The 17589-nt window shown below is 50.0% G+C and overlaps 1 protein-coding gene across 1 annotated transcript in view; it reads right to left on the bottom strand.

The window, feature by feature from the left end:
* ABTB2 (ankyrin repeat and BTB domain containing 2) overlaps positions 1–17589 on the bottom strand; it is a 205657-nt gene that overhangs the window by 10431 nt on the left and 177637 nt on the right. The window contains exons 4-12 of the mRNA XM_001368730.4: positions 13799–13951; positions 12624–12789; positions 9820–9909; positions 9378–9479; positions 7674–7770; positions 7074–7200; positions 4429–4658; positions 997–1175; positions 784–889 (exon numbers count right to left, since the gene is read on the bottom strand). Coding sequence (XP_001368767.2) covers positions 784–889; positions 997–1175; positions 4429–4658; positions 7074–7200; positions 7674–7770; positions 9378–9479; positions 9820–9909; positions 12624–12789; positions 13799–13951 — 1250 coding nt within the window. The remainder of the gene's footprint in view (positions 1–783; positions 890–996; positions 1176–4428; positions 4659–7073; positions 7201–7673; positions 7771–9377; positions 9480–9819; positions 9910–12623; positions 12790–13798; positions 13952–17589) is intronic.

The following is a 17589-nucleotide window of genomic DNA, read 5'->3' as shown; positions in this document are numbered from 1 at the left end:
GGTTTCCCCACTTGTAGAATGATGAGATTGGACCAGATTACCCTAAGGTCCCTTTTAGACTTCTGAGTCTTGGTTTCCCCATTTGTAGAATGATGAGATTGGACTAGATTGCCCTAAGGTCCCTTTTAGACTTCTGAGTCTTGGTTTCCCCACTTGTAGAATGATGAGATTGGACCAGATTACCCTAAGGTCCCTTTTAGACTTCTGAGTCTTGGTTTCCCCATTTGTAGAATGATGAGATTGGACTAGATTGCCCTAAGGTCCCTTTTAGACTTCTGAGTCTTGGTTTCCCCATTTGTAGAATGATGAGATTGGACCAGATTGCCCTAAGGTGCCTTTTAGACTTCTGAGTCTTGGTTTCCCCATTTGTAGAATGATGAGATTGGACCAGATTGCCCTAAGGTCCCTTGTAGCCTTTTGAGTCTTGGTTTCCCCATTTGTAGAATGATGAGATTGGACTAGATTGCCCAGATTGCCCTAAGGTGCCTTGTAGCCTTTTGAGTCTTGGTTTCCCCCTCTGTAGAGTGATGGGACTGGACCCGATGGGGGCCCATTTTAGCCCTAAGTCTCTGCTGCTAGACTGGCCACTACCACCCTGGGAGGCAGGTGCTCTCCTCCCCGCTGTTGTTTTATCAACGTCCTACAAGCCCAGGTTGTGCTGCGTTCCTTGTCGGTGCTCAGAACCCTTGTCGGTGCTCAGAACGTAGGCCAGGGTCCGGGGAAATAAAAGAAGAGGCAGCAGGAGGGATGGGAGAGAGAGGGGAGGGGAGGGGAGCCGCTTACCTAGGCGGGCCGGCAGGGTCTTCCTGATCTCCGGGATGCTGGGGATGGGGCTGCTGCCGTAGCAGTGTGTGAAGACACCGGCCAGCTGCTGGATGATGGAGTCGTTCTGCGAGGGGCGGGAGGCACAGACAGAGTGGGGTGAGGCTCCCCGGCCAGAGGGCTTTCCCATGGGGGGGGGCCCTGGGGGATGGGAAGTGGGGGAGGGCCACTCACTTTGCTGGTCTTGAGGATGTCGAACATGAGCTGGAGGCCCTCGGTCACCAGCTCCTCATTGTAGTCTTCCTCCTTGATGGTGCCGAACTCCCGCAGCAGCCCCTGGACCACGGAATAGCGAGACTGAGAGAAGGACGTCCTCAGGGACTCGATCCACACGTGCAGCTTCCAGGGAACACCTGGGCGGGGGAAAGAGCCATGGCCTCAGTTTCTTTATCTGTAGAACGAGGGTGACCCGCGCTCCCACCCCACGAGGACCGGCCGGACCCGGCTCCTGGCCCTCTGTGCCAGTCTCCTTTTTCTTTACGACCCCACTTAGAGTTTTCTTGGCAAAGGTACCAGAGTGGTTTGCTGTGTCATTTTACAGAGGAGGAAACTGAGGCAGACAGGGTGAAATGACTGGCTCAGGATCACACAACTAATACGTGTCTGAGGCCAGATTCATGACTAGTACTCTATCCGCCGGGCCACCTGGCTGCCCTTGGCAATTCCCCGAGACTCTGAATTCAATTGCTCAACTGCATCAGGACCAAAAGATCTCCAAAGTCTTCTCACGCGACATCCTGAGCCCACCCAGGGCCCTTCTGCGCCTTTATGACCTGAGTATACATATTTTGTGGAGAGAGTCTATGTATTTATAGAGTATGTATTTAAATATATATATATATTAGAGTAAGACCTTAGAGGTCGTCAGTTCAATCCCCTCATTTTACAGTTGGGGAAACTGAGGCCCAGGGAGGTCACAGGATCACACTCTATGGGAGGTCATCCGGTTTAGCCTCCGATTTTCTAGGTGGGAAGACTGAGGCCCAGAGATGTCTGGCGACTTGGCCCAGGGGACACAAGTAGGCCCGTCCTCAGGGCTCTTAGGCCGCCTGACCCCTCTGTGTTCTGGTCATGGGCCCACCTCTCCCCCTCCTGGCCCGAGCCCTGTGCTGAGCCCCTTCCCTGCAGTTTGCGCCAACAATGGAGAGGTTTTTCCCTGCCTAAGCCCTGTGTGAGCTCCGTCCCATTAGAGCTCAGTGAAAGGCCTGCTCAGAGTTAGGCTGTAATGAAAGCTTTAATTCACTGTTATGGCCCTTTGCTGACAAGGCAGGAGATCGAGCTCTGGTTCGGAGTTAGAGAAATGGCTAAGGCGGGAGCTTGGGGGGGGGGGGGCTGCCCGTTATGGCTGGTCGTCTGCCCTGGCTGGGCTTCTTTCAAGCTGCCTTCCTTCACGCTGCAGGATGGGGCCTCTGTGGAACCCCCTCCCGCCCCATCGGGCCCCCCCTGCAGACTCCTTTCCTGGGGAGCTCAGTCCTTCTGAGGCGAGAGGCCACCTAGAAAACGGACCCTTTTGTGTCCCCCCAGCCCCATCGCAAGGCTGCCCTTTAGCGTGAGTCCTGGAGCTGACACCGGAGGGCTCTCCTCCCTGGCCAGATTTCTGGGGATGCTCGTGAGCTTCAGACAGAACATAATTACTGTTTACGGGCTCCCAGGAGTGTGTCAGAGGGAGCGCCGAGTAATTTAAGACGGCTCGGCAAAGTTCACGACTGAAAACTAATAATACTTCTTGGCAATTAGAGAGAGATTGCATCTTGTTTCTGCAGCCATGCTGAGGTGGGGATTGGGGTATGAAGGATGTGAACAGAAACAATCAGGCCCACCAAACTCCTTCAGGGTTGGTTTTTATCACCATCATCCCTATTTTATAGACAGGCAAACTGAGGCCAACCTATTCAACTACAAGAAAGCTATGTGGGGCCGGCCTTCCTTCCTTCCTTCCTTTGTTCCTTCGTTCCTTCGTTCCTTCGTTCCTTCCTTCCTTCCTTCTCACCCTCCCTACTCCTTCCTTCCTTCCTTCCTTCCTTCCTTCCTTCCTTCCTTCCTTCCTTCCTTCCTTCCTTCCTTCCTTCCTTCCTTCCTTCCTTCCTTCCTTCCTTCCTTCCTTCCTTCCTTCCTTCTCACCCTCCCTACCCCTTCCTTCCTTCCTTCCTTCTCACCCTCCCTACTCCTTCCTTCCTTCCTTCCTTCCTTCCTTCCTTCCTTCCCACCCTCCCTACTCCTTCCTTCCTTCCTTCCTTCCTTCCTTCCTTCCTTCCTTCCTTCCTTCCTTCCTTCCTTCTCACCCTCCCTACTCCTTCCTTCCTTCCTTCCTTCCTTCCTTCCTTCCTTCCTTCCTTCCTTCCTTCCTTCCTTCCTTCCTTCTCACCCTCCCTACCCCTTCCTTCCTTCCTTCCCACCCTCCCTACTCCTTCCTTCCTTCCTTCCTTCCTTCCTTCCTTCCTTCCTTCCTTCCTTCCTTCCTTCCTTCCTTCCTTCCTTCCTTCCTTCTCACCCTCCCTACTCCTTCCTTTCTTCCTTCCTTCCTTCCTTCCTTCCTTCCTTCCTTCCCACCCTCCCTACTCCTTCCTTCCTTCCTTCCTTCCTTCCTTCCTTCCTTCCTTCCTTCCTTCCTTCCTTCCTTCTCACCCTCCCTACTCCTTCCTTCCTTCCTTCCTTCCTTCCTTCCTTCCTTCCTTCCTTCTCACCCTCCCTACTCCTTCCTTCCTTCCTTCCTTCCTTCCTTCCTTCCTTCCTTCCTTCCTTCCTTCCTTCCTTCCCACCCTCCCTACTCCTTCCTTCCTTCCTTCCTTCCTTCCTTCCTTCCTTCCTTCCTTCTCACCCTCCCTACTCCTTCCTTCCTTCCTTCCTTCCTTCCTTCCTTCCTTCCTTCCTTCCTTCCTTCCTTCCTTCCTTCCTTCCTTCCTCCCTTCCCTTCCCTTCCCTTCCCTTCCCTTCCCTTCCCTTCCCTTCCCTTCTTCCCTTCCCTTCCCTTCCCTTCCCTTCCCTTCCCTTCCCTTCCTCTCTTACTGGAGGCATTTCTAGGTTTATCACTCATGGTCAAGGGAGATAGGACTATTAATAAGTTAAACAACAAACATTTATTAGGCACCTGCTATGGACCAGGGCTGGACCAAGATACCTGATGAGATTTATGACAATGGGAAGGCAGCAGCATGGCAGGGATGTTAGGGAGAGAGTTCTAGATTTCAGAGGGATGGACCTGGGTTCAGAGCCTAGATGGGCTACTTGCCCAGACAACCCTCTCTGGCTCTCAGTTTCCCCTCTTGTAAAATGTGAGCGTTTGACTAAGTTATCCTACATCCTTCCCAGCTCTACATCCTTTGATGTCACCACCTAACAATAGCTGCCCAGTGCTTTCCCTGCTCATAGTATTCCATGAACACAACTGCAGAATGGGTTTCCTTCCCTAGGATCATGTCTATTCAAGGCTCTGCACACACGCAAGCACTATCATTTCTGCTTAAGTCAACCCTCTCTGCACTAGGGATGATCACATTTAGAACTGGCCCCTTTCCTCCCATGAAACTTCTCCCTCTTTTTTTTTTTCTTAAGCAGAGAGTGGGCAGGAGGAAGGAGATGGGAAAGTCATGGCCTTTGTGGACTCACCAAGTGTCCTCAGCTCCATCGTGATGTCCACGTAGCCATGCTCAGCACTGTAGTACATGGCCTCCTGCAATGCCTTCATCCTGGTCCTGCAGAGCCGAATCTGGCCCTCACTACTACTGCCCTGACTGGATGTGTCACTCTCCTCCACACCCTCAGCCAAGATCTCCTCCAGGGACAGGACATCAGCTTTGGACTGCTGTGGCTGGGTCAGGAGCTTTCTGAGGACGTTTCTGTAAGACAAGGATAGGGAAGGTAGGGAGAGGAGTGAGAGAAACCTTTGGGGACTTGCATTATAATATTCATTTGCCCATTCATTTATCCATTCATTCATCCATCCACTCATGCATCCATCTATTCTTCCATCCATCCATATATCCATTCACTTATCCATCATTCGTTCATCCATCCACCCACCCATCCATCCATTCATCCATCCATCTTTTCATTCATACATTTATTTGTTCATCTACCCATATGTCCTTCTGTCCATCCATTTATCCTTCCATCCATCTATCCATCCAACCATCTATCCATTCTTTTCTCAGTCCATCCATCCACACATTTAATAAATATTAAACACTTCAGGATATAAAAACAAAAGGACAGCCCCAACCTTTTTAAGGAATTTATATTCTATTGGGGGAATGTAACTCATCCACTGAAGAGTAAAGACAAATACAGAATATATAGGTAAAAATTTTATGAACTTATTGGAAAACTATAGTTCAATATATGGAAAGTTGGCCTTGGAGTCAGGAAAGCTTAGGCTTAGGTTTATAATGGGGACAGAAGGATGGACTCCGTGGTCCTACCTAAACTAAGACCTATGGTCCTTGTAAGTCCTCCATGATTTGCTGCTGAATAAATGATTAATAACAGTTGGAATTTGGACTATCAATTAAGGAATGTTTATTGGGAACACTGGGGACAATCAAGGTCTGCATACATAGCTTATCAGATTGTGTCCAGCAGGGGTCATAGTCTAAGGTCTACAGGAGAGCCAATGATAGAGATGCTCTGAGCAGGGAAGAGAGAGAGAGACCTCTGAACTCTAAACTCCACATGGGTTTTGGAAGTACCAGCCTTAGACTTTCACTTACACATTTCCTACCAAAATAGACAATGATTTCTTAAATGAAATGAAATTCTTTAACAGGTGCTTATAATAAATAATAATAAATAATTATTTATTTAATAAAATAAATATTTATTAAAATAAATAAGAAATAAATAAAAAAAATAAATAAGAGTTCCTCCCTCCCTCCCTTCCTTCCTTCCTTCCTTCCTTCCTTCCTTCCTTCCTTCCTTCCTTCCTTCCTTCCTTCCTTCCTTCCTTCCTTCCTTCCTTCCTTCCTTCCTTCCTTCCTTCCTTCCTTCCTTCCATCGTTGCTGAAATCTTGCTTCTCTAGAGATTCAAGGAGAAACCAAAGCTCTTTCTAGGGTTGCCCTTCCTTATAGATCTCCTCCTTATCTCCTCCCTGACTCCAGTCACTTCATAGGATTGTAGAATTTATTGCTGGAAGGGATTTTAAAGATCAAAGAATCCAATCCCCTCATTTTTCAAAGGAAGAACCTGAAATCCAGAGCAGGGAGATAACTCCTCCAAAGTCACATGGGGTAGAGTAGAATTTGAACCCATGTCCTCTAACAGCAAATGAAGTGCTCTGCCCACTGTCCCACATTGCCTCCTTGGCTCCCTTCAGGAGGCCTGGCTCTGGGAAACAGAATTATTCATATAGGGAAGCTGAGGGAGGAGTCAGATGGGGAGCAAGGCAAGGCTGAAGCCTATGCTAGCAAACCTCAGCTAGGCAGCAGGACTAAGCCTTGGCCCTGAGACCCCAACCTGGGTAACCCCACTGAATCCTATCTCACCATTTCTCTTCTAGTAACCTAAGGGCTACTAGCTGCTTCCCAACTGGAGTTTCATTTATTTTCCTTTGATGGCTGTAGCCCCAGAGAAGAGTGAGGCAGAGGGAGAGCTATTCCTCCAAGTGGCCACCAGCAGGAGCTGTCCCTACACATATGGGACCCAGGGAGGTCCTGAGCTCTACTTTCTGAACGAATGCATACTTTGGGGCAGATATAAGGATAATTTGTCCCACTCTTGACTTCACCCTCCTCTCCAACTGATCCTATACTCTGGAGAGAAGGTCAAGGAAAAATAAATCATCTGGCCTCCTTCTCCTATGCTGCCAGACCTTGGATCCCCATACCTATTACTTTGTTTTTATTTAAAAACCCTTCCCTTCTGCCTTCGAATCAGAAAAGTGGCAAGAGCTAGGCAATTGGGGTTAAGTGATTTGCAGAGGGGAACCCTGTATTGGGGCCAGTTAGTACATCTGAGATTTTAGCTTGGGGGAATGGATGGGAAAGCAAACGGGGCCGTGTTTGATGCTTGACAGCCTGCCATTTTTAGGGTTGTTTTGCCCTACTTCATAGCTAGGTCTTTACCCTTAAAAAGGCCATAGGTAGTTTTGGTTTAGAGACAGCAATCTTCCCTTGCTCTGACCACCCAGCCCAAGTGGTCCTGAAAGAAAGCCCTGAGTCCAGCCCATCAACCCTTTTCCCAGTCCTCTCTGCCTCCCTTGTTCCTCCTGGGCGATATACTGGGACATTGGGGGTGGAGGTGGGGGCGCTTCACCTACCTGTGCCCATGGGCCGCTGAGTGGCTGAAGCAGTTCATGTCTTCATGGAGTGAGGAGGTGGCTTCTAGCATGCTCAGGAGAGGGTCGGCTCCCCGGCTCAGCAATAAACTGACTAGCTCATAGTTCCCTGGAACAGAAGGTAGATCTCCTTATAAGCCTATCCCTCCAGAATTCAAACCAATCATGAGGACAGCTTGGTGGCTCTCCTCACCCCCCCCCTTCCTCTTCCTCTATCTTTCTGTCTCTATCTCTCCCTCTCCTCCTTCTCCCTTCCTCTGTCTGCCTCTCAGTCTCTCTCTCTCTTTCTCTCCATTAGGGTCTTTCGAAGGCCACCCACAGAAAATCCTGCTCCCTCAAGGATCCTCTCTTGGTGTCTGTTTAGTCTTGTCTGGGTGCCAAGCTCTGCACAGACCTTCTGATGGATGGGGAGAATGGCACGTCAGGGAAGAGAATTCAAACTCCCTGGAAGGGTTTCAAGTCCTCCCCAAAGACTTTACATGGTTCACGTGATACCGACTGTAATGCCAGGAGCCTCAGCTGGCCCAGAAGGGCTTCTGGTGTTTGGGGTGGTTGGTGGTGGATGAAGATGGGGGCAATTACCTGCTGCAGAGGCCAGCTGCAGGGGTGTCTCCGCATAGCTTTCCTCTTCACTGTTTACTGCAGAGCCCTCCACGTGGGCACCAGCATCTAGGAGCAGCTGCCAGAGAAAGGCCAGAGAACTTTGTTGAGCCTGGGGGTGTAGGAGGCCTGGAGCTGGGCAGGTTTGTTGGAGAGGGGATACAGGAGTGGGCAGAGGAGGGAAGAGGCTCTGGGCCCTTTGGTATAAGTTTCAGAACTACAGGTGGGCAGGAAGTCAGGGTTTTTTATGGCAAGGACGATCCAGGAAAAAAGCCCCCTGAGAAGAAACTCTTCGGGTGTCCACTCTTGATACCCATTGGGGCCCATGACCGAATTTGAACCCTGACCCTCTGCCAGGCTCTAAGCCTACAACTTTATCAGGCTAGCAGGTGGGGAGTCTAGGTGTGATGGGGAAAGAGGATTCCCCTCTGCTTTCGCTGGGCACAGGTTTAGCTTGGGAGACTTTGCCCTTGAGATTCTGGGACTGCTGACGTAGTCTTCAGCACCAACCAGTCCAAGCTTTCTCCACTGGCTTGGTGAAAAAAATGGACAAATGATTCAATTTACTCTGGCAAACATTTTTGACAGGCACCGTTGCACTGGCTGGATGATGGCTTATAGGGGGAATTTTTATTTAGGCCAGTTTTGGCTCAGATATCCTTTGAGGGTCTAATGGAATGAGCATTGGCTTTGGAGACAGAGGACCTAGGTTCAAATTCTGCTTAAGAGGCTTTAAAGAAAATTTCTGGGACTCCTGGCAAGTCATCATCCTCTAGAAGGCATTAGACTAGATGACTTCTGAAGCCCCTTCTGCCTCTCTAGCTCTCTGAGTTCATGAGCTTTTCCTCCTCCACCATTTTGATTCTGGAACCCTCCCATAGGCTTCATGTGGATTGATCAGGGAAAGGGAAGGGGAAGTTGGATCTAGACAGATATGTGGTCAGGTAAAGGTATGAGCTAAGGCTGCCCAGCAAGCTGGACACCTCAGAAATGTCCATCTGATGAAAATTGGATAGAGGGATTCCATAGAAACCGAACATGCGATCAGAGGATCTGGCTCTGAGTCCAAGAACTGCTATTGATTAGAAGGATGACCAGGAGTAAGGCAGTTAAATCTCTTTGGGCCTCAGTTATCTGTAAAGTGATTATTAGACCCTTTCATTCCCTATGTCTTGTGAATTAAATTTGGACTAATCATATCCTCCGGCTGCTAAATGAAAGGTAAACACAGCAGTGGGGATTTGGGGGTTCTCATTTTAGAGGGGCAAACCCTCCTGCAAGACAGTTTTGGCTTTATCTCGATATCATGAATACCTAGCACATACAGAAGACGGTCAATGTTTGCTGAAGTGAATGCTGACCATTTGATTTCTAGGGTCTGTTCCCATTCTAAATCATACGATTGTATAAGCACATGGGGTGGAACTCCCTGGAAGGGCTGGCAATGCCCCACTTTCCAAGGACACTTCTTCAAGAGGCATGAGACTGAAAGAGGAGAGAAGCAAGATGGCGCATGGACATGATCTTCTCTTCGTGTCAACTCTGTGATGCCCAAGAACTCTGAGGTTGTAGAAAGGAGGAGTTTGGAACAAAGGTCAAGGTACTCTTGAAAACCTGAGGGTGTGGGATGGTGCTGGTATGTAAGAGAAGGCACTTTCAGGAAGGAGGAGAGGCTAAGGGGCTCACCTGGACAACGGAGATATGCCCATGCAGCACAGCAAACGTCAGGGAGGTCCAGTGTCGGCTGTCGGGGTGAACGGATGGGTATCGGGGAGAACTGCTCGGGACCTAGGGGATCGAGAGGGTGGGAAATCCAGTTAAGGGTTGACTTTCTCCCATGGGGGGTTACTGATAACATTTCTGATGGACACACCTGAGAAGAAGCGACTGTGCCAACGCTGGGAGGTAGTCCCAGCTCTGGAGGGAGGGATGCACAAGGGGAGGGGAGTTGGGAGTGGGCCAGAGCTACCACTGGCCCAAGAAGCAAGGCTTAGCCTTGACCTAGAACTCCTTCTGGAACAGACAGAGTTCCTTCTCTTGGGGCCTAAACTGTCCATGGCTGGGTGACAAGGAGGGATGGCTGGACTCTTAGCAATGGGCCAAGAAAGGAAGGTTGGGGGTCACTTACTGGGATGTCCAAGTTTGCTCCAGCATCTATCAACATCTGGACCATTGCTTCATCCCCGGCGGCACAGGCGTACATCAGTGGGGTCATCCCCTAAATGGACCAGACAGAGACACTCGGCTATTTGAAGGGTCTCAAGGAGACTGTGTTCCTGTTGCCCGAAGGACTGCAGACCCCAAGTCTCTAGTGTTTGGTGAATGTGGCCTCAATTTTTTTAGCTACAAAATGACTGACTTAGGCAGAATGGCCTCAGAGGGTCTTAAGTCTTAACTAAAGAAAATGGAAGACCTGGGGCAGCTGGGTACCTCACTGGATTGAGAAGCATGCCTAGAGACAGGAGGTCCTGGGTTCAAATCTGACCTCAGACACTTCCTAGCTGGGTTACCCTGAACAAATCACTTAACTCTCATTGCTTAGCCCTTCCTGCTCTTCTGCCTTGGACCCAATATACAGTATTGATTATAAGATGGAAGGTAAAGGGAAAGAAAGAAAGAAAGAAAGAAAGAAAGAAAGAAAGAAAGAAAGAAAGAAAGAAAGAAAGAAAGAAAGAAAGAAAGAAAGAAAGAAAGAAAGAGAGAAAGAGAGAAAGAGAGAAAGAGAGAAAGAGAGAAAGAGAGAAAGAGAGAAAGAGAGAAAGAGAGAAAGAGAGAAAGAAAGAAAGAAAGAAAGAAAGAAAGAAGAGAGAGGGAGGGAGGGAGGGAGGGAGGAAGGAAGGAAGGAAGGAAGGAAGGAAGGAAGGAAGGAAGGAAGGAAGGAAGGAAGGAAGGAAGAAAATAGCAGAGAAAAATCTGTGGCAGGATAGAGAGCTCATTAGCCATGATGCCCCTGTTTTCCCGGGGCTCAGAAATGCCCATGTAGTGAGTCTACTTCTCTTCCCCAGCTTGGACAAGCAGAATTTGCTCTTGCTTTCCCCAAAGAGCCGGGCAGAGAAGGAGTTAACTCCCAGTGGTTTCCCCGGCAAGCATTTTCCTGGAGCCTTAAAACGTTATTTATTAAGTGATGTGTACGCAGACAAGATCGCCCAGCCTTGTAAATCCCTCTCTGGACGCCGGGAGACAAATGAATAGCTGGAGAGAAAGCTGAGGGGAGACAGGCTGCTTACCAACAGATCACTCTAGAAACATCAAAGCTCAGCAAGGAAACAGAGGACCCAAAGGCAGGAGGTCCAGGGCTCTCTGGTGCCCGCTGGGCCATGTCTGTCCACTTCTCAGGACTGCACCCTGACTGCCTTCCCCTGGAGGGCAGGGACTGTCTTTTCCCTCAGGACGTCTCTGCTCCGGGTCCCCCTAGCCAAGCTTACACTCTCTGCTTCTACTTCTAACACGGACCCTCACCTTTTGTTTTAGAGTCAATATTGGTGCCAAGGCAGAAGAGCCGTAAGGGCTGGGCAGTTAGGGGGCTCAGTCGATTGAAAGAGACTTAGCCAGGCCTAGAGATGTTCTGGGTTTAAATCTGGTCTCAGACACTTCCCAGCTGGGTGACCCTGATCCCAGCAAGTCGCTTACTTCCCCTGGCCTTAGTTTTCTCATCTGTGAAATGAGGGTTTGACCATTTGGCTTCTGAGTTCTTTTCCATGACTCTATTAATATATAAATAATCTAGGACCATAGTGGCATGCACACAGTAGGTCCTCAGTCAATCTGTCAAATGAAAGACTGAGAGTCACTTGTGTTTGTATGTCCAGTGCCTGTGAGAGGTACTAGGCTGGCTAACTTTGACCTCCCAGCCTCCTGTCCCCCCCCAGGGAAATTCTCCAGCATTCCAGAGTTAGAAGTGGACTCCTGAGAAATAGGAATTAGGTTGAGCTCTGGATTTCCTAGCTTGAGTTATAAAGACCATAAATAGAATTGCAAACCTTAAACCAAGGAGAAAAGATTCCACATCGATTGTTGGGTCTTGCATAGTGATGGCTTGGACAGACCCATTCTCATACACTGGACTTTCTCACCATTATATTAGCTCACATTTGTGAGCTAAGCATCTTATATATATAATTCCATTTGATATGAAGTGTGAGAATGGGAGGAATGGGGAACTGTCTCTAGGCTTTTTACATAGCATTCTTTCTTTCTTCCTTTCTTCTTTCCTTTCTTTCCTTCTCTCTCTCTTTCTTTCTTTTCTCACTCCTCCTCCCTCTTTTTCTCTCACTCCCTTCCTCCCTCTCTCTCCCTCCCTCCCTCCCTTCCTTCCTTCCTTCCTTCCTTCCTTCCTTCCTTCCTTCCTTCCTTCCTTCCTTCCTTCCTTCCTTCCTTCCTTCCTTCCTTCCTTCCTTCCTTCTTTCCTTCCTTCCTTCCCTTCCTCCCTCTCCCTCCCTCCCTCCCTCCCTCCCTCCCTTCCTTCCTCCCTTCCTTCCTCCCTTCCTTCCTTCCTTCCTTCCTTCCTTCCTTCCTTCCTTCCTTCCTTCCTTCCTTCCTTCCTTCCTTCCTTCCTTCCTTCCTTCCTTCCTTCCTTCCTTCCTTCCTTCCTTCCTTCTTTCCTTCCTTCCTTCCTTCCTTCCTTCCTTCCTTCCTTCCTTCCTTCTTTCCTTCCTTCCTTCCTTCCCTTCCTCCCTCTCCCTCCCTCCCTTCCTTCCTCCCTCCCTCCCTTCCTTCCTCCCTCCCTTCCTTCCTTCCTTCCTTCCTTCCTTCCTTCCTTCCTTCCTTCCTTCCTTCCTTCCTCCCTTCCTTCCTTCCTTCCTTCCTTCCTTCCTTCCTTCCTTCCTTCCTTCCTTCCTTCCTTCCTTCCTTCCTTCCTTCCTCCCTCCCTCCCTCCCTCCCTCCCTCCCTCCCTCCCTCCTTAGAATAGGCAGCCAATCTCTGTCTTTATACCTGGTCATCCATGGTGTTCACCCCATCGGGCCCCAGTGCCTCAATAGCCTGGTTGATGAGATCTGTCCTCCCACAGTTGAGCATGCGGAATCCTAGGTCCTGGTTGAATTTTTCAGTGGCTGCTTTGGCGTCGAGTCTCCGAAAGGAACTGAAACAACATTCAGGCCTGCCCAAGAGAAAGACAAAGAGGTTATGGCGCTGCACTAAGAGGAATTTTCTGGGATGGGCTCAGGGCAATCTTCTCCCCATTGGGTCTCCATGCAGAGTCAGGGAGCCCCAGAAGCACTGGGCTGCATGTGGGGAGCCAAGATTCCTACAGGAACAGATTGTCTGCTGATTCTGTGTGTGGTGGAGTCATGCATCGTCTTAGTCACAGACAGTCCCATCCTTTCTCCTCAAATCAGTCTAGAGAGTGCCTTGGTGGCGTGGCTACCATTTTCCACATGTAAGCTCCCCTCCCTCCCAGCTTGGGCACCCATGAGGTCCCTTCTCATCCCTCCACTTGCCAGCGGCCTCCTCTCCAAAGAGCTGTCTTTGCTCTGTCTTGTGCATTTATTTATCTGGGTACATGTTGTTTCTGGAGGACAGGGACTATTTCCCCTTTCCCCCTTTTGCTTTCATACGCAATGGGCACCAGTCACAGAGATGAAGAATTGCCCGTCTTGGGTTCAAGATCTGGCACTATGGCTAGTCTGGTTCCCTGGGGGAAGGGAGAACGATGCTTTCCATGGTGATAAGGGGTCAAGGAAGCCTTTATCCCATTTTCCCAGGGCCAGTGAGTAGCCTATAAGAAGAACGACTCAGTTCCAAGTCAGGGGAGAGAGTTGGAATTCTATGGCCACGTCCACAAGGCTGCCTTCTTCCATCCCAACCCGCCTGCTGTGGGTGCCCATTGTGACCTCTTAGGAGATGAGGACGGCGGCCACGGCCCAGCCTGGATTGAGATTTACGGGCCACTCTACTAACACAGCTGGGTATTTGTGGGGGCTTTCTTAGAGAAGTTCAGCATCCTTGTGAGGGAGGAAGTAGATGGCTGCGGCCAGCAGGGGCCTCACAGGAAAATAAAGCAACATGTCTCCCTGGCCCTCGAGAGCTGCCCTTAGGTTTGAGCTGGATGCCTCAGGCCCTGCCTCCGGGTCCTCCCCTCTCGCCCCAACAGAGAACTCGTCACCTACTTTAACTGCCGGGGCTCACAGTCCAGGCCAGGCAGGAGCAGTCTGGCCGTCTGCCGGATGTCATCGCTGTCCACCGTCAGGCTGCGGCGGTGCTCTGCGTAGGTAATGGCCACCCGCATCCATTCCATCAGGGGAGGGAGGAGCATGAAGGGCCTGCAAGAGAACAGAAAGCGCAGGCTCAGCCTGGGAGGTGGCAGATCCTCTGCGGAGGATGGAGAAGAGGACATTCTCCAGTGTTACTTGGAGAACAGCTGGCAATTCATTTATATTATTTTTATTATATTTATTTTAGCTTTTTTATTTATATTTTTTATTATATTTATATTATATTCATTATAGCTTCAATTCCATCTTAGAATGAATATTGTGTACTGGTTCCAAGGCAGAAGAGTGGTAAGGGCTAGGCAATGGGAATTAAGTGACTTGCCCAGGGTCACCCAGCTAGGAAGTGTCTGAGGGCAGATTTGAACCCAGGACCCTCCATCCACTGAGCTACCCAGCTGCCCCCTCTCATGGCTCTCTTTTTGTACCTTGTCCAGCAAACCAGAAGGGAGAAAGAGGCAACCATCGAGTGACAGGGAGAGGACATCATTGGGAGAAATGCCCCAGGACTGCGATGGTGCTGACAGTGCCCCCTCAGGCTCTATTCTATCAGGGGCCTTGGGAGCTTCAAACACCAGCCAAGAAAATGTCGCCAGTGGCCAAGGGGGAGTCAGTGGACAATCAGTCGACAAGTTGACTGAGTGCCCAGTTTCACAGTCCAGGCAGATCAGAGAATGGGCCTCGTGGGAATAGTGGGGACGGCACTGCATCAGGCAGGAGTCGAGAGACCAGAGTCTTGGTCCCGGACCTCCCACGAGACCCTAACAAATCACTAACCAACGCAGTCTAGTTTTCCTCATCCGTGAGGTGACGAGGACCAAAGGATGATCTGGAAAGCTCTTTGTGGCTCTCATGACAGCAGAAAGCATTGCCAAAGCTCTCTATGTATAATATCACATCTGATGCAGTGAGGGGCTGCCGTTATCCTGATTTTACCGATGAGGAAACTGAGGCTGAAAGAGATCGAGCCATCTGCCTGGAGTTACATAGCTAGTAAGTTCTGGGGGACAAGATTTGAATCTGGGTCCCCCTGACTGCCCAGCCCAGCTCTATCCACCGTGAAGACTGACTGACTTAGGAGGGGCTGAAACTCAAATGCCACCCAGGCGCCAGCTGGATCTCTTTGGCATATCAACGCCTGGGGTCAACACCTCCAGGCCCAACAGCCCCCAGCGTTGCCTCTTCACTCCTTCCACAGGGGGGACAACATGTCCAGCCCCTTCAGGGATGCATGAGGCACACCCGCCATCTTCCAGCTTGGCTGAAAAAGTCCCTGCAGGATTTGGAGGCCCATTTCTAAATAGGACTCCCCAATGGGCAAAGCCACTTTCCCCCCTGATCCTGCCAGCCCAATCCGTGTCAATCAATCCATCTGGGTGGCCCCTCGGGGCTATCCCTCATAGGAGTGCCCTTGGCAGTAACCAGTCTTTTGGAGACCCAGCCTGACAAATAAGTTGCCCAGAGGAGCTCCTCCATCACGCATTACTGTCTCATGAGAGCCCCCATCGGAGGCGCCCCCGGAGAGCCAGGACATCGATGAGGAGCCACTCAGAACGAGAGGGCTTTTGGGGAAGAGTCAGGGGCGTGAAATCCCTTAAGGAGAAAGATGCGTTAACGGGGCTTGGGAGTGGAGCCTCCTCTGCAGGGCTTCTTCGGAAGAAGCATCCCAGTGTCTGTTTTCATCTCGCCCCAAGCAAGGTAGAGCAGGGGCAGACCCAGGATGAGTCTTGGACAAAGCTCCCACGTCCTCCCCCTCCCCCAGCCTCCTTCTTTGTTCCTGCTCCGTCCTGCCTGGGATCACCCACCATCTTCAAGTCAGAGAGGCTCTGGCTAATGAAGGAGGGCTGCCCGGGGTCCTTTCTGAGGGCTTTGTCTAGCTTCCCGAGGCAACGAGGGCCCCCTCAGGAGACCATTTCACAGTCTAATAGATTTGGCCATTAGGGAAGTCTCCCTGACAACCAGCCTCTGCTTCATGACTCACTGGACATCCAGACTGGCCCAGATGGATTGAGCCCTGCTCCCGGCTTGCCATCACCAGAAGAGAGGCTGTCACCATTGAGCGGCTCCCTGAAACAGGTCTTTAATGACGAGCCGGGGGATCTGTTTCCCTTTTCCCTCCTGCTTTTGTCAGCTCCGTCTTCCCTCTTCAGCAGGCTCCACAGAGGAGCTGCTGAACAGGATGCCGGCTTCCCTCCAATGCTGGCTCTGCTGGAGCGCACTGAGGTCAGCCTGGCCTCCAGGAAGGAACGAGGGATTTAGAAGTCCAGAGATCTGTGTTCAAGTACGGACGGTGCTGCCTGAGAAGTTTGGTTCTGATCAGGGGCCACCAGCACCCATTTGTAAACGAGACTATGTTTGGGTTTCAAAAGGACGTCAGACCTTTTGAATCAAGTCAGATTCTACATGTATCTCCATTAATGTTTTCTTTTTGGGGGTGTCCTTTTATTTATTTTTTTAAGTTTGTTTGTTTAATTAATTAAAATATTTTTCCATGGTTACATGATTCATGTTCTTTCCCTCCCCTTCTTCCACCCCCCTCCCGTAGCCAATGAGCAATTCCACTGGGTTTTACACGTGTTATTGATCAAGACCTATTTCTATATTATTGATAATTGCATTAGGGTGATTGTTTAGAGTCTACATCCCCAATCCTATCCCCATCGACCCATTAATGTTTTCTATATTAACCTCCCTGGATGAGGCATAAAACTTTACTTAAATATCATTAGCGTCGGGAGCAGAAGAGTAAACAAAAGATAATGCACAATTTAGCAAATCCATGTTGAGTCTGGTAGATAATACACAAAGCCAAATATATGGTTTTTAGTGTAACAAAATCTCCTGAAGCCTCTCTTTGCCGGTGGCCTCCCTCTTCTTCTAAAACCCGACCCGGTGAGACAGAGCTCATGGGAAGCTATTTCTACTGAGGCACAAATAACGGCAGGAGGACGCTGGGTGTTGGAGAGCAACATGCTCGTTGGCGGGGCGTTTTCTGCTCTTTTGAAGATGGTACATGGCTACATGCATTATTAATAACCACAAAGAGAGCCAACTCAAAGATGTTTTCTGAAGACAAGGTCATCTTGTTTTCTTCTGCCCTTGGGGGACATGTCTGCCGCTCATCTGAATGCAATTATGACAATTCCACCTGCAAAGCCGAACTCCTCCAACCCTCCTTCCTTGGCCAAAGTCACACATGGGAACCACTGGAGAGTGAAATAGTCCGGATTGATGCCCCAAGCATGGCCTGGGCTCCAGGCAAGTGGCACAGCTGAGCTTATTCTTCTCTAAGATGCCTCTCTTCTGAGTGGTGGGATTCATGCTGCCATCTTCCTTTGAAGAGCAGGATGGCAGAATGGTGAGAGATTTGTCTTTTCCCAACTTGTGCGCCCTTGGGCTAGCCTCTTCCTCTTCCAAGCTGTGGCTTTCTCTCCTAAAATGTGAAGGGCTTGGACTAGTGTCTCCTTGAGGCTATGTTCCGGTGATATTTCATCTCACCCATCAGGCATCCTTAAAAGAGCTGGCTTGGGTTCCTAGGCACACTAGACCAGTCCAATAAAATGAACCCCACTGGCTGCTTCTTTAGGGTTAGCAGGGAGCAATGCTGAAATGTATCTGCACACAGGTCCTCAGTTTGCTTTCCCCCTAATTAAAAGGGGAAATGTTCTCCCTTCTTGTCTTTCCTCTAA

The sequence above is a fragment of the Monodelphis domestica genome, chromosome 6 (genome assembly GCF_027887165.1).
Source record: "Monodelphis domestica isolate mMonDom1 chromosome 6, mMonDom1.pri, whole genome shotgun sequence".
NCBI lineage: Eukaryota > Metazoa > Chordata > Mammalia > Didelphimorphia > Didelphidae > Monodelphis > Monodelphis domestica.
The sequence above is the reverse complement of the archived record's forward strand: the minus strand, read 5'-3'. Positions and strand labels throughout refer to the sequence as shown.